The sequence below is a fragment of the Euprymna scolopes genome, chromosome 13, assembly GCF_053919585.1.
Source record: "Euprymna scolopes isolate OS-2025 chromosome 13, ASM5391958v1, whole genome shotgun sequence".
NCBI classification, from domain to species: Eukaryota; Metazoa; Mollusca; class Cephalopoda; order Sepiida; family Sepiolidae; genus Euprymna; species Euprymna scolopes.
Window position 1 is genome coordinate 2,162,148 of NC_136494.1, and position 18,027 is coordinate 2,180,174.

Consider the following 18,027-nt stretch of genomic DNA (forward strand, 5'->3'; position numbering starts at 1 on the left):
ATATATATATATATATACAACCTGATATATATATACATGTACATATATATATATCTATATATCTATAAAGGTGAGCGTGTCTGTCTGTCTGTCTGTCTGTCTGTGTGTGTGTCTGTCTGTGTACATTTCCCTACGCAATAACTCTGTCAATTTTTAATCTATAGACTCGAAATTTTAAATACCGGGTACTGAGATTTGGGAAAATCGATGTGACGGGTGTCAGCCAGAAATTTGGCTGTTAAGGGGTCAAATTTCAACGATTTGACCTTTAAGAACTCTACCAAACTCCTCCGACAATTTTGGGTCTAGACACTTGAAATTTTAGATTTAGGTTCCTTGAACATGGATCTAACTTAATAAAGTGATTTGAGCCCGAAACAATAAATTTTAAGGGGTCATAATAGGGGTCAAAGTTTAAAAAAATTAACGATTTTTTTGTTTTTTTGCTTTTTTGCACAGCATATACCTCCAAACACCCGAGCAACGCCGGGCACCCCTGCTAGTATTATATATATATATGCATATATATATATATATATATATATATATATTTATTTAGTAATGTGATTGATAATTTAATTACAACGGGCACTGTTCTTTTTTAAAACACACTCTGCTCTAGACTACTGTTCGAACCCCTTATATATATATATATATATATATATATATATATATATATATATATATATATACTTATCGAGTGTTATATATATATCCACTTATCAAGTGTTTCCTTTTCAGATTAAATATGTTTTTAACTCTTTTTCAAAGTGTTTTTTAACATGTTTTATTAACTGTTTGCTCGTATATATATATATATATATATATATATATATATATATATATATATATATATATATATAACCGGATATAACAGGTTACGATGTGGAATACGATGTTTTTTCTGGCCCCTGGTTACGGTATTTGTCTCGCATTACCGTGTTTTTTTATAATGTTATCTGATTATATACATGTGCATGCTGTATTTTGTTGCTAATTCTTAATGCCATATCCCGGGGGTTGTACTATATATATATATATATATATATATATATATATATATATATATATATATATATATATATATATATATATATAGCCAGTAGAGTTTAGTTTCCTAGAAGTACATCCAATGAAACAACATGTGTCTACCAAAATAGTGCTCAATGAGTGAACAGAGCAGGTATATTTATATAAAATTAATATATATATATATATATATATATATATATATATATATATATATATATCGAATATATGTATACGGAAGAGTATAAGAAGGCTATAGCAATGCAGGGATCCGGCTGTTGTATTGACGTGACACATGAACAAAAATGGACAAACGAAAGGTCTGATTTGCTTTTTTATTTAACTTGAAGATAATCACAATACAAATCAGTAAATATGAACTTAATATTTGATGCAACCAGTATAATGGAGATCTTAATATTTCGAGATAACATCTCTTCTTCAAAAGGAAAGGGACGAAAGAATGTGCCTAAAAACGGCAAAACATTGGAATATCGTAAGGCGGAAAATAATGTGGGAAGGAACAGCTGGAAAGCAGAAAAGGTTTTATGCATCAGTTTTTAAATTTATATTGCTATAGACATTTACATTATTTGGTTATTTAGTTATTTATTTATCTGTTTAATTACACAATTTTTTTAATTATTTATTTATTTTTTAATTATTTTTTTAGTGTACAAGATATTAGATATTATTTAAACTTTTACTATAAGTAAGTGATGCTGTGAATTCGTAATGGAGAAAGTGTCAATGTTAAACCTATTAAATTTTTTTTGTTTGTTAAGCTGTGTGCGTCAATAAAATATGTTGATCTTATTTTTTAATTTTATAATCTATTTGTTTATTAATATCCTATTAATATATATATATATATATATATATATATATATATATATATATATATATATATATATATATTAAACCGCCCTCTTTGGGTAGAACACTGTCGAAAATAATCTCACCCGCTACTTAATTGGCTGAAAAATGCGCAGCTCGTTGTTTGTTTACAAACAGGCGATTTGAGCACTATAAAAGTGGTGGCGGGTGTCCATTTAAATAGACATTCCGACGAGTTATTTATTATATATACAATTGTAATGTGCTACTCAATGTTTGTAGTACGTGCGTTGTGTTGGCAATGCGTTAAGAAGTTAATTTTATAAATTGTAAAGCAGAAAGGTTTTGCGCGTAAGGTTACTTAATTAACATCATCGCTGTTAATATAGACATTTTCATTTTTATACTTATTCATCTATTTAATTTAATCATAATGTAGACAGCGTTTAATGTGAACTCTATTTTGTGTGTATTTATTAATCTGTCGATCTTACTTTTTTAAATCATATATAAATATTAACATATAAATTATTTTTTGATTAATTACATTTCTTATTTACTTTATTTTATTGATTTGTTTATTAATATCATTTTATTTTAATTATTATTATTGTTGTTGTCAGGTCACAACCTAATTATATTTCTATTTACTTGCCTCCCCACGACAGAAGAGTTAAACACAATGTCGGTTTTTAAGGTGCGGAAAATCAAGCTCCTCAAAGAGGGGCACTTTGGATAGGAACTATAGTCCTCTTATATTCTTCTATATCTATTTACTAGCAATGCTTCAAGCAAACTACCTTTCTCTAATATATATATATATATATATATATATATATATATATATTTATATATGAACCTATTCCCTTAAACATCAAATAATTTCTACTAGACTATCTATAAACTAAATTAATGTATATTGATTTATTTCGCATAAAATTATTTCATATAGAAATATATATATATATATATATATATATATATATACATATATATAAGTATATATATGAAATGCATCAATATAATTTAATTTTAGTTTAGTTTATAGATACTCTAGTAGAAATTATTTGGTGTCTAATCGAACAGGTCCTCACATAGCAGGTTTCGCGGCCAATCAATAAAGAATTGGCTCTGTAATGATAAAGACGAAATCTGACTGAACTAAAATATATTGAAGCGTATTTTGTGATCGCGAAAAGAATGGCGCCCAAGCCCACCAGTTTTATATAAAACCTTGATGAAACCTCAGCGGACGTCTCTTTTGTGTTTTTCATGCATGAGAAGTTTTATTTGTCTGAAGCAGACGAGACCATCAACGATCACTCATGGAATGCGGGAAGACAAACAACGACAAAGAGAATAGAAAGATCTTGTATAAACATTTGCATTTATGTAATAAGTGTTTCATTTATGTTATGGGTTAATCATTAATGAAAACATTAGAGTTAAGTATATTTTGAGGAAAACCTCTTTATCAAATAGTAGATGTTTCAGTATTTATTATCACGTGAAGTGAAATCGCCGCGGAGGTCCTGTCATAATTGGAATAATGTATATGAGTTATAATGAATAGCATAAAACACCTAACACTAATTGAATAAAGCGCAGTAAATTTTATTGCCAGCTGTTTAAACAACACGGCGTGCCACAATCTTCACATTACATTTCGTAATTGAAACTTATCTTATTCCGAAATCTACTTTCGTTTCACCATAAATATTCAGTGATAAAAACACTACCAGTTTTAAGCTATGGAAGACTCTAATAACGTAGTCGTATGTCTTACCCCAGCTCTTCTGAACACTGTCTTACTCTATGCTAAACCAACAGAAATAACAGCACACGCATAATTAGTTTGACACACAAACTCTCGTTATATCACCGAAGTTAAGCAACGTTGAGCCTGACTAGTACAAGAGGGGAAAAATGGTAGCACAAGGCGCTGTATGTAGGAGTACGTCGACAAGGACTACAAAAAAAAAAACAAAACAAAAAAAAAAACTGACATCGTCATATCCTCTGATAGAGAACTGCTTGTGAAGTTGATATTCCATAGAAAATCTGTATCGAAGAAAACCCGTTGAAATGCCGTTGAGGTTTATTAGACTTTCTCACTCGTTTTTGGTTGTTTTATACTTTGTTTCCTTTGTGTATTCTTTTATTACTTTTTTTTGAAATTTAACGAATTATTTAAATATTTCAAGGATTGTCTTAGTGTCTCTTATCTGATGTGTATATCATTTTTTTTATTTTTTATTTTTTTTATTACATTTTCACCTCAAACAAGGCACATTGCCACTTTGGTGTAGAGGGCTACTATCAGGGGAAACAACTACTGGGGTACTATGTAGGGATTTGGGCAGCAAGATGTTGGTTCACGTTGCACTTGAACTTCTGCATGTCAGTACAGTTGGGGAAGCAGTGACCTGGAATGGAATTCCAAAGTCTAGCGGTTCTGGGGAAGAAACTATCGGAGTAGAAAGATCTTTTACATCTAGGGATCTCTACAGTGTGGGGGTGGGATTTTGCAGCTTGTCGGGTCTGTCGAGGGGGTCTACGTCGTGGGGGCGCAAGTGCTTGCAGTTCATCAGAGCATTCACCATTAAAATACTTGTAGAACAGACAGAAGGATGCAACGTTTCGTCGATGGGACGGAGGCTGAAGCTTAGATGCCAGTTTAGGGCCTATCAGATTTGCGACTCTCTTTTGAACCCTGTCAAGGAGCGAGAGACTAGTAGCCGATGCACCAGCCCAAATATGACAGCAATACTCCATACATGGGCGAATGGTTGCCTTATAGAGGTACAGGATACTTTCGGGTGTTAGTAGTTTTCTAGCACGGTAGAGAGAGCCCATCTTCCTTGCAGCGGCCCTGGCAATGCCCTCGATGTAATTGTTCCAACTCATGTTTCCTGTGAACGTTAGGCCAAGGAGCTTGAAAGACGTACTCTCAGATAAAGAGTCGTTGGCCATTGCTATAATATGTATATAATGTTTATATATTGTGTATATGATGTGCATATGTTGTGTATATTATGTGCATATGATGTTTATATAACGTGTATATAATGTGTATATTACGTGTATATAATGTGTATATAATGTGTATATAATGTGTATATAATATGCATATGATGTGTATATAACTTTAATATCATCTGTATATAATGTGCATACAATGTGTATAAAATGTGTATAAGATGTTTATATAATGTGTATATGATGTGTATATGATCTGTATATAAAGTGTATAAAATGTGTATGTAATGTGTATATAATATATATATGATGTGTATATGTTCATATTATGTGCATAGATTGTGTATATAATGTATATATAATGTGTATATAATAGGTATACGATGTGCATAAAATGTGCATATAATGTTTATATAATGTATATATAATGTTTATGTGATATGTATAGAATGTGTATATAATATTTATATAATGTTTATATAAGGTGTATATAATGTGTATATACTGTTTATATAATGTGTATATAATATTTATATGGTGTTTTATAATGTGCATTTTATATACATATAATTTTTGTATAATGTATATATAATGTTTATATAATGTAAATATGATGCGTATATAATGTGTATATAATGTTCATATGTTTTTATAATGTGTCTATAATGTGTAGAAACTGTTTATATAATGCGTATATAATATGTATACAATGTACATATAATGTGCATATTATGTATATATAATGTTTTCATAATGTGTATATAATGTTTTCATAATGTGTATATAATGTTTTCATAATGTGTATATAATGTGGAAATTTTTTATTTACTTCACGGGTGTAGCATGTTCTTGTTCCGTAAACCATGACTGGATAAGTAATTCGCAATTGTATTTTTCGGTCGCCCACACTGAGGATTGAACCAGTGGTTAGAATACTTGGAAAAATCAATTGTAAAAAGTGATATTCTCCTGACGGTTGAAGGTTCAATCCTAAGTGTGGGCGGCCGAAACATGCAATTACGAAATACCCTGGACCTTTATCCAGTCATAGCTGACGGAAAAAGAGCACGTTGCCCCCGTGAAGTAAATACAGGGTTCCGCTCGAAATTTCGTCAAAATTCCCGAGATCGACAGAAACATTCTCGAGTTCAGCAAAATACTCATGAAGAAGGTCGGAGCTTACATCGACCGAAACGTTGTGAAAACGACAAAATGAGAACAGTAGTCCGAAGAATCCAAATAATACGAATAACCAATCTTCATCTCAAAAATTCAGAAACGTCGTATTACTAAATGTATACTTAACGTAATCATATGCTTCTTAGATAAGAGAAAAATCCAGGTTGCTCTTGATGCTCGTACATCTAAACAACATGATATAAATGCGGGTGTGCTACAGGAGTCAATCATCGGATCTTTATTATTCCTGATATTCATAAACGATCTCTCTGTTGACATTTTCTCTGAGGTGGGTATATTTGCTGATGACACTACGCTCTATAACAGACTCGAGAGAAAAACGAATGAACTCACATCTAAGGAAATGCTAAAATTCTAGAGGAAGAACTTCTGTTTGTGGTGAAATGAGGCAGAAACTGGATGGCAACATTCAATGTCGTTAAGACTAATCTTATTTTACTTTAATAATTACAGAAAACCTTCTCCACCGATGCTTGTCATGCCTAATGATACACTTTTTTAAAATACTTCCCTCAAGATCCTCGGCTTAACATTCACAAATAACATGAACTGGGGAAAAATACATTGACGTAATCCGGATAACATCTCGAATTACTAGTGTAGAGTAGCAGTATATAACGCACAGAAGAGAAATAATAGTGATATACAAACTCACACACGACTACACACTAAAACAAAAGCAACAACCGCAATGCCCATTCTGTCAAAAAACTTGCATCATCAAACACATTTTTGTGGAATGTAGAGCCATTAATAATTCCAGGAAACAATATCTTAAATTCAACAATATGACGAACATCTTCGAAAACAACCGCTTCAATCAAATACGTTTTTTTAAAAAAATAGTAATAAGCCTTTCTTCAAAACTTAACACGAAGACCCTTTTTCTAAACTACTGGATTTGGCATTAAATAACCTGAAAGGGTTGATATACCGTTAAACAAAAAACAACCAAACCAGGAATAATAATAGGCCGTCGTACTTACTTTTGCATGCTTTCCTGTGTTTGATTGGTTTGGTGTGATCGCGGTAGAAACGCTGGCGACAATAATTGCAATTCCGTCCAGCCGTATTGTGGCGACACTTGAGGCACACGCCGCCGCTCTTGAAACCGGATAATGTGTAAATCTCCATGTTAAAGTGACACTGACGCGCGTGCAGGTTGCACTTGCAAACTGAAATAGAGAAAAAGACAAAAAATATGAAATAAATTTAATGTAGTTACGTTTTATTAAACAATTATTACATTGTCGAGATGAACTAAAATTTATGGAATCCGCTTAATTACTACTGCTAAAACTGTTGAAATCCGCAGGCGCGAAGCTAACGTGTGCTCACAAACTTACCAACCGATACATAAAAAAATAACATCCTAACTTAAAAGCCCGTCTGTCAAACTCTTCGAGTATGGCAAATGCCAAGCCGTGTGCGAAGTGACGTCACAGTAAGGAAAAAGAAAAAAGTATAAAAAGAACGTCTGCACAGATCGACGATGAAGTTCGAGACGACAGAAATCGGATATAAGGAGCACGATCATGTTTTATTCAGGAAAGTACCTGGAAATAAATGATGTTACAAAAAAAAAAAGAGTCAAGTTATTACTTGGCTTATGTTTTTTTGCGGCGTACACTGCTACAAGGTGTTGGATTCCGGATGTCTACATGTAAACGCGTGTAATGGGTACAACGTTCTATTAATGGTTCCCGACAATATGAATTGGAACAAATACATTGAGGACAATGCAAAGGGCGCTACGAAGAAGATGGGCTCCCTATATCGTGCTAGAAATACTCATACTTGAAAGCATCCTATATTTCTACGAAGCCATTGTTCACCCATGCATGCAGCATTGTTGCCACATTTGGGTTGGTGCATCTACCACTAGTGCCTCCCTCTGGGACATGGTTATAAAATAGGCACATAGAAAAGAAATGATAAATTCGTTTAAACTTAATGAAGTTAAGTTTCATATAACCTCTATTGCATTGTCAGGACGGACCAAAAGTGATGCTATCAGCCTGGATACTACTAAAAATGTGAAAACGGACTCATTTCTCGGAAAAAAATTGCCAGGCATACTATCATTGGATACGGCATAATCACGGTTCTCACCAGATCATCGAAATTAAGCAACATTGAGCCTGGCTAGTACAAGAGAGGTGAAGTACAATATAGGTGACCATTGAGAGACACTGTATGTACTGCAAGGTAAAATACCAGGTTGGGAAACTGACGCGGTCTATCCTTCTCCCGAGGCTAGATGTACCGTGGTATCCTTCTCCCGAGGCTAGATGTACCGTGGTAGGCAACCCATCTAGTGATGGCGTCATGATAAAAAATACCCTTGATAGCCCTGACGAAGCATCAAGTATTCAGCTACAGACAATATTTGACTTACACTACAAACTCGTGTAGTTAGTTCAATCTTGGCTGTGACCGCATCATAGGATGTGTGTTCTTTTAGAATTGTCTAATCTATTCCCAGCTTCCTTTGTTCCAGCTCGTTTGTCTAGTGGTTTTCATTAATTCGCTGTTTTGATATCTCATTGTAACATATCTTCCCATATCAGTAAATTTTTCCCAAGAACTGCATGCGTCGGTATCTTAAGCACGAAAGAAGGTGTGACACAAATGCACTTTAGCTAATTGGAACTGTTTTTGCTTACATTAGCGGGAAGGTTTATACTAGGGAAAAGAGAAGATAATTTAAAATTTAATGATTTTTTTTTAGATTTTATTGAGAAAATGTATGTTGTTAAAAGAACCATAATTTAACATTTTCGAATAAAGTTATCTCAAAAACATTTCAAAATATTCTAATTTGACTCTTATATTCTCTAAATATTTTTTTCTAAAAGAAAATCGTATATATAAAAGGCTACACGTCTGTCTTTCTGTCTGTCTCCAAATTTTCAAACTCTATCTCACCCGAAATTAAAAGTCGCAGAGCGGCGCTAGGGGCTCAATTCAATTAATTTACTATTTCATATTTCTGCTCGATAAATAAAGACCAGATAGAATTCATAACAGAGAAGATGGTGCAGGTTTGGTAAACGATGTCTGCCTTTTTCTGTAAAAATCTAAAACCCTTGTAAAAGAATGTGTAAGACGGTAGTACTCTCGCTGAATCTCTGTGACTTTACTGAAATTCGATAAACAAGACATAGACTGTAATGCAGATGTACAAAAACATAATTTCAAGTAGTCTCTGAAACAATCGTACACTGGATCATTGTGGACATGAATTTTAAGAATGTTAGCAATAAATATTGCTGTAAAACTACTTATTTGTGTACTTCCATTCATTAACTACCCCCCTTTTCTCCTCCTCTCTCACTGTCTGTGTCTAATATATAAAACGCACTGTCTGTCTCCATGCTTTCAAACTCTATCACTTCTGAAACTAAAAGTCACAGAGCGGCTCAAATGATTGAATTTTTATGAATCGTTCTTTTATGCCGGTGAAAATAGTTTTTAAGGAGTTTTGAAATGGATCAAAATCGAAAAAATCGTTATACGTTTTGCACATTCATCTTAGTTTATTTTTAATTTGTTCATATGCCTGTTACGTTGGTACAGCTTCGAATGATACAGTTTCGGTTTCCATTCTTACTGAAGGCACCCAAATACCTTTTTTGAAAAAAAACTTTTTATTTCACGACTCTATAATAATATATACGAAATCTGGACGAATTAAAATATCCTATTTAAGCGTATTTTACGCCCGGGCAAAGGCGCACCCCCGCTAGTAATATGTAATAATTCTACCCTCGCCTATTGTAGAAATGCCCAACTATTCATATTTAAAAAACAATTTTATTGCATTTTCACTCCAAACATGTGTCAAATTAGCACAGTGCCAATTTGATGTAGGAGGCTACTATCTATGACATAATTTGCAGGGATATTATGTAGGGAGTTGAGCAGGAAGATGTCTGTTTACATTACACTTGAACTTCTGCACGTCAGTACAGTCAGAGAAACAAAAGCGGGAAGGGAATTCCAAAGTCTAGGAGTCCTAGGAAAGAAACTATTAGAGTAGAAGGCTTTCTTACATCTAAGAATTTATATTGTGTAGGGGTGGGATTTTGCTGCTTGTCGGGTCTGTCGGGAGTATTTACATCGAGGAAGTACAATGGCGTGGAGTTCATCGGAACATCCACCATTAAAATACTTGTAGAACAGGCAGAGGGATGCAACATTTCGTTGATGTGACAGAGCCTGCAGCCTAGATAACAGTTCAGGACCTCTCTTTTGAATCCTGTCCAGGAGTGAGAGACTAATAGCAGATGCACCAACCAGAATCTGACAACAGTACTCAATGTATAGGTGAATGTTGGTCCTGTAAAGGTACATGATACTTTCAGGCGTAAATAACTTTATAGCACGGTAGAGAAAGTTTACCATTTTTGCAGCAGTCTTGGCAATGCCCTCAGTGTATCTGTTCAAACTCATGTTCCATGCGAACGTTAACCTGAGGAATTTGAACGAAGTACTTTTAGGTAATGTATCATTAGCCATAACTATTGGTGGTTGGGAAGGTTTCTTGTAATTATTAATGGAAACAAGCTTAGTCTTAGCAGCATCTATTTTTGTCCCCATTCCACTACAGACTGGAGGTCTTGCTCTAGGGTTTCCCCCATTTCCTTAGATATGTGTCTATTCGTTTTCCCCCTCGTGTCTCTTATAGATCCGTGGTGCCATCTCAGAAACATTTTTATCAGGGCGGCCATTTATGAACAGGAATAATAAAGGTCCAATCATCGATCCCTGAGGCACACTCGTATTTATATTGTTTTGACATACTTAGTTTTATATTTTTGTTTTTCTTGAATCGTTTCTACTAAAAGAATTGAAAAGGTTTATAAACCGTTGGTAAAATACTAACACGAAAAATGGCTAAAGATGGCCGAAAAAAGAAAGATTGCAGTAATATTTTTACATTACAACGGTGAAAAAAAAAAAACAAATTTTAAAGTCTATGTAGAACAATGTAACCAACTTTACAACCACTGTGAAATAAAGTGAATTATGGTCTAATAATATCTTTACAAACGGATATACCTACAAGGGTGTCATAAAACCTTATATTGGCTTTTGTAAAATATATAGTTGTCTAATAATCAGATTGTTATTTTTATTTCGAATATTTGTATATATATTTTTTAATCGGTTCTATTTAAACAATTGAAAATTTAGATAAGTTTTAGAACTGTTCGTAGAAAAATCAGATCAGAAATTAAAATGAAAATGGCTAAAAATGGCCGACAAAAAAGATAACGTTATTCTTTTTTTATATCCAAATGGTGAAAACACGAAGCAAGTAAAGAAAGAAGAAAAAATAGCAATGGTGGCATTTGAATTTCATGGCGGATAATGTTGGGTAATGCAAGAAACGCGAAAAGTGCTTCGTTCAATTTTTCAGCTGCTGGCCGGATGATGAATTGCGTAGCCCATCGAAGTCAATGGAGCCAAGAAAGTTATAAAAAGGTGACATTTGAGTGCTGTGTATGTACCGCGTGACACCAACTTGTGATTCAAATGCAGAAGGTCCTGAATATGATCTTAAACTTTATCCAGTGGTGAGGCCTCAACTTGCGGGCTTTGGGGAGTGTGGAGCCACCCTTTAATTGCCATTGCTCCCAAGTCCACTCTGACCCGGAGTGGTAGTACCTGTTAGGGTTCTAACTATGGGTTAAATAGAAACCGATTTGAAAACAACAAATATATTCTATTAAAAAAATTTTCTTCAAAATCTTTCGATTCGGCATTAAATAACCTGAAAAGGGGTTGATATGCCGTAAAACAAAAACAACCAAAACAATCAATCAAATGCCGAAAAAGGGTCAAAATAGCCCTAAGAGTGAAACGGTTTATGGAAGAACACATGGAACCTTGGGGCCAACCTGACAACCACGATGAAAAGAAAAAAAAAAAAAAGAATTAAAATCTATTTATATCTTTACAAGCGGGCATACCTAGAAGAATGTAATAAACCGTGTTCAACAACATAGTCAGATGGAACTTCACAGCACGCATTCAATTTGAGCGCCTAATTATAATTCTCTAAAAGGATCCGCCCTAGCACTGTTAAAGAATATTTTGATAAATATCTTTATATTTTTTTATCCATAAACACGTGTTTCGTCCTTTCACAGGAATCATCAATGTGAAAAATTATTTTTTGCATAAAGCACGACTCGAACGACAGACTTAGATAAACGTGTATAATCTATATATCTATAAAAGTGAGAATGTGTGTGCGTGTGTTTTGGTTTCGAGAAATTTTTGGACGTAAAAGTGAACAGTTGGAGAAAAACATAATACTCGCATGCATATGTTTCATTATTGAATGAAAATGTAATATTTGTACGTATTTTACGACTGGGCAACGTCGGGCGGCCTACCAGTACATCTATAAAATGTGTGTGTGAGAATAATTCTCAACCAATACATTCAACGATTTTTTTATCTACAGGCTTGAAATTTGATATATAGGATATTCAGACATATGGACAATATTTTAATCGGTTTTCATCCGAAAAAAAAAACGGCTGTTAAGAGGTAAAAATTGACAAATTAGTACGTGGGTGGGTATCGGATTTTTATATGTTCGTCAACTGTTTCACGAATGTGCATGCGTGAATCGTTCACGTGACAGCTTTCTTAAGTTAAGAATAAGTAGGTTTGAAAACACTTTTTAAAGATTATTTCAAGCTGGCCTAATGGTTATCGTACTTGAATCACTGTCTTTAGGTTTTGGTTTCGGCCTCAGCTCGAGTATTTTTTCTTACTTGCAGGAAGTGAACCGTTTGGAAAAAAAAACATAATACTCGCATGCACATGTCTCAGTTTCTGTATGGATTAAAATATAATGTTTAAGCGTATTTTACGACCGGGCTACGCCAAGCCGTCTGCTATTATGAAAATAAATTCGTAGCAAGTAATTTGTTTTACTTTCATCCTTTAAGTACGTACTTGGAGAACGAGTTCAGTTTTATCTGCACTGCATTTTAATAAAAAAGAAACATGGTCGTTGACGGTACACTCCCCGGTTTATACTTATTTCTTTAAAAGTGTTATGTTTGTTCAGTAAGGTTGGCTGCAGTTGTATATCAGAACAGACAGCGTGGAAAATAGTTACATATCTGCCCGCCGTTATTTCGCGGAATGGTTCCAATAATAGGATATCGCTGGGAAAGTTTGCCCGTAAAGCGGATGATTGACGGACAACATCACAGTGAGGTCATCACGTTTTGTTTGGACAAACTATTCGAGAATAATTCACAGCAGACCCACGCGTAGAAGCAGAATATAACAATAAACATGGCTGCTTAGAATCTAATGTTCTCTCTCGCATTCTTCACATGCAGGGTGGCGCATAAGCCACTTTAACATTAAAAAAAAATATTTTTTTTTTGTTTTTGTAGTTGAGTGTACTTTTATGAATTTCTTTTCCATTTAAAGATTGGAATGTTATTTACATTTACGTATAAAAAATCATGGCAGGAAAATTAAAATTAATTTACTAACAAAAAATCATTTTTAAATGGTAAATTAATCATGCGCTACATTGTGTGTGTGTCTGTGTGTGTGTATATATATATATATATATATGCATGAATACAAATATACACATATATGTGTATATATGTTTATATATACGCGTATGTGCATATATGTGTATATTTAAGAACAATTAGTTAATAAAACATGTTAAAAAATACTTTGAAAAAGAGTTAAAAACATATTAGATTTTAAAAAGGAAGCACAAAATAAGTGAATAGCCCTTAATCCGCGGAGTTTTAAAGAAATACTTTCCTTCTCATCAGAGGGTAGGGATTAGCAAAATGCGGGATCGGATTTTGCTTGCAAAAGTATTTAATGAATATTTATATATATATAAATATATATATATACATTTCTATATACATACATATACTTACATATATGCGTATGTGTATGTATGTGTATATATGTTTATATATATGTGTGCATATTTACGTGTATATTCATATATATTTATGTGCATGTATATATATGCATGTATATGTATACACATAGATGTATGTGCATATATGCGTATATATATGTATGTATATACATTTGTGTGTATCTATACATGCAAACATATTTGTGTGTGAGTGTATATATATATTTGTGTGTGTGTGTTTGTTTGTGTGCGTGTGTGTGTGTGTGTGTGTGTGTGTGTGTGTGTGTGTGTGTGTGTGTGTGTGTGTGTGTGTGTGACGTTATCACGTTGACAAACCGGTTCTCATCAGATCACCGTAGTTAACCAAAGATGAGCCTCGGCTTTATATATATATATATATATATATATATATTCTTAGCAATACTTCGCAAACGAAGATTCTATGAAAGGGTTTTCCACGTCGACTGCAGGCACGCTTGTGACTGACAAGCCGATGCGGGACAAGCAGGTTTGGCCACAGCGGCTGCAATCAAAAGTCACGTCAGGTGTGGCTGCTGAGGCTTCCGGAATCTTTCTCCTGCAGCGCTTTTCCCTCAGATTCTCTGTGCGGGAGATCTCAAAGGAGGCGACAGCTTAGTGGACAATACATCGCCAGGTAACACGGTCAGCGGCGAGAGTAGACCGTTGGAGATGGTCAATGTGGCAGTCACCGAGGGACTTCTTCAGAGAGTCTTTATATCTTTTCTTTGATGGCCCTCTGTCAAGACGGCCAGTAGAGGTTTCGCCATATAGGACTATCTTGGGCAGGCGATGATCCTCCATGCTGGAGACGTGCCAGAACCAGCGTAGCTGTGAGTTCAGCATATATATATATATATATATATATATATATATATATATATATATATATATATATATATGTAGATATATTATATATATTATACCGTATATATATATATATATATATATATATATATATATATATATATATATATACGTGATTATACACACACACGGTATAATCACGTGTATATATATACATACATACATACATACATACATACATACATACATACACATATATATGCACATACACGTGTCTCAATATGTACATTTATATATATATATACACGGTATAATCACATGTATATATATATATAAATACATGCACATATATATGTACATACACGTGTCTCAATATACGTATCCACACACACACACACACCCACACACACACACACACATACGCACATATACATATACACGGTATAATCACGTGTATACATACATACATGTAGAAAAATAAGAAGGAAACCTAAATGATTATTGAGTTTATCAACGTTTCATCTTTTTTTAGGGGACTTTATCTGGATGACTACTTTTCGGAAAAAGTCAATTAAAACCGTAAATGATTTTGGCATAAAAATGGTTCCATTCCTTCCTTTGGACATGCTCTTTGTTTCAAATGATTCATTTAAGACGAGAAACATTTTCGGATGCTGTTTAGTAAAAAATTGTAATATTAGACTTAAATATTTTGACCGTTACATTTTCCACTTGGAATCGAAACTCATTAGATTCGTCCGGACAGTTGATTATATTAGTATATATATGTAGTATATTCTACTACATTATATATATATATATATATATATATATATATATATATATATATATATATATATATGTATACATATATATATATATATATAATATTTTAAAAATATAATGTAATAACATATGCCGTATAAGGAATATGTCATGTATCATGACTGCGCATACGCACCTGTGAAACCGTTGATGAACAGATAAATATCCGATGATCCCTATGAACAAATTATTTAATTTTGACCCGCTAGCTACCTTTTTTTTTAATGAAATCCGATTAAAAGTATTCCCCATGTTTGAATATCCCATACACCAAATTTCAAATATTGGTTGAGTATATAGGTTGAAAAGTGTCCTCATGCACACATTCTAACATTTATCAATATGTGTTTATATATATATATATATATATATATATATATATATATATACATATATATATATATATATATAGTAAGTCTTACTCGACACAGAATTTTCCACGTTCATCCTCGCAAGGATTCGTAAGGAAACGACTTGCTTCGTGTTTTCATATATTCAATGGTATATACATATATATATATATATATATATATATATATATATATATATATATATATATATATATATATGTGTGTGTGTGTGTGTGTGTGTGTGTGTGTGTGGTTATTTCTAACTAACGCTTGCAAACACTTCTTCCCTGTGTTAAGATTGCAATTCGTTGCGTGGTGGGCGCATCCGGCTGGTTACACAGACCTACGTCATAATAGGGGTCATGTCGCTGACTCCTTATGAGGCATCAGAAATAATAAAGGGGTAGGCTCCACCCTGTCAATGGGAGCGGGGGACCCCACCCAGTCACTAATTCCATCTCGACGATTAACTTGGTCTTATCGCCGGCTTATTAGTTTCACCGAACACCGTGTTTCACGATTCACCGATTTTTATTGCACTTTCAGGGACGCTGACTGATATTAACTGGCGGCCAAGAAAGGCAATTTGACACCCGAAATTCGCACACACTGACCTGAATTGAATAATTGCGGCACATAGATCATGTTGAAAATGACAAGGCTTACCAACGAACAAGACGAATGTGCGCGTGTGTGCGTAAATGTTTCAAAATACAACACAGAGGGAGCCGGGGCATGACCGACGTAAGTAGAAGGCCGTGTAACTAAAAGTCATGTGACCTGCTTACGTCACAGGATAACGTTCACCGGCCACGGAGTCACGATACTACTGGAGTTTTTACCTTGCAACCAAAATCTAGACAATTCTTATCATAACTTTTTCTCTGATGATTGCCGTATGATATTTGTCTTGTGCAATTCATGAAGGTCCACCATCCCAAGCGCTACCTTCTCTCTTTGAGAAGAGGGGTTAGTTTATTGCTAATTGTCTTAGGCGCCCCTTCAGGAGGAATGCCGATTGAGCTGCCCAGTCATTTTTTTTGCGGATCAGAATGCTCCTCAGGAGCACTGAATTTTCAGTCACATTTTCTGACCCTTGTGTCACATTTCTCACTTTAGTAAAGAAAATAAATTCATATTTGGGAGGATGAACACATTTGCTGTTTTATTTCTAAAAAGAATTGTCAAGGCATTTATAAAACTAGTCCAATATGTCTATTAACGTTATGTACAAGTTATGCACACTTAGCAGTCGGACTGACGTATAACCACTTCTCTTAATTTGTTGTATTTGGTTTTGTTTTGGATATAATGCGTTTTCGAGTCTTTCTTCCAGACCTTTACCGATCCACAGAAGTTTATATGTTTATATGTATAAGATACACCCCTAAACTAATTAACCGATTACTACGAATACAGCGGCTAGCCATAAATGCTCGTAATGTGGGTTATATTTAGTTTCATCTAGTTTATGAAAAGAGGATATAGCGAGAGTGGAAGCTCTTTCTGAAGATTGAAATAAACCAGATTTTTGTGAAATTTTAATGGTTGGTATTAGACAGAAATTAATAAATATTCTCCAAATTCAAGTTTCACTGGAGTATATATATATATATATATATATATATATATATATATATATATATATATATATATAGATGAAAGTGAGCATGTATGTGCGTTTGAGGACAATTCTTAACCTATATACTCAACAAATTTTTTATCTAAAGCTTTAAATTTGGTATATAAGTTATTTAGACAAGTGAAAAAGTTTTTCATTGTTTTTTATCAGTAAAAAAGCCTTTTAAGGGGTAAAAATTAAAAAAAAATAATACGTGGGAGGGATCATCAGATTTTTTTTTACATTTGTCAACTGTTTTACGACTGCGCATGCATAAATCGTTCTTATTACAGCTTCCAATGTTAAGAATAAGTAAGTGTGTCCTAATAGTTATCGTACTTAATACACTGTCTTTAGGTTTTGGTTTCGGTCTCAGCTCGAGTATTTTTTCTTTACTTACGAAAAGTAAACTGTTTAGAAAAAAAAAA

The 18,027-nt window shown here is 33.6% G+C and overlaps 1 protein-coding gene across 3 annotated transcripts in view; it reads right to left on the reverse strand.

The window, feature by feature from the left end:
• LOC145291918 (netrin-1-like) overlaps positions 1 to 18,027 on the reverse strand; it is a 381,604-nt gene that overhangs the window by 193,380 nt on the left and 170,197 nt on the right. For all 3 annotated transcript variants that reach the window (XM_080137764.1, XM_080137766.1, XM_080137765.1), the window contains exon 2: positions 7,032 to 7,220. In XM_080137764.1, coding sequence (XP_079993890.1) covers positions 7,032 to 7,220 — 189 coding nt within the window. The remainder of the gene's footprint in view (positions 1 to 7,031; positions 7,221 to 18,027) is intronic.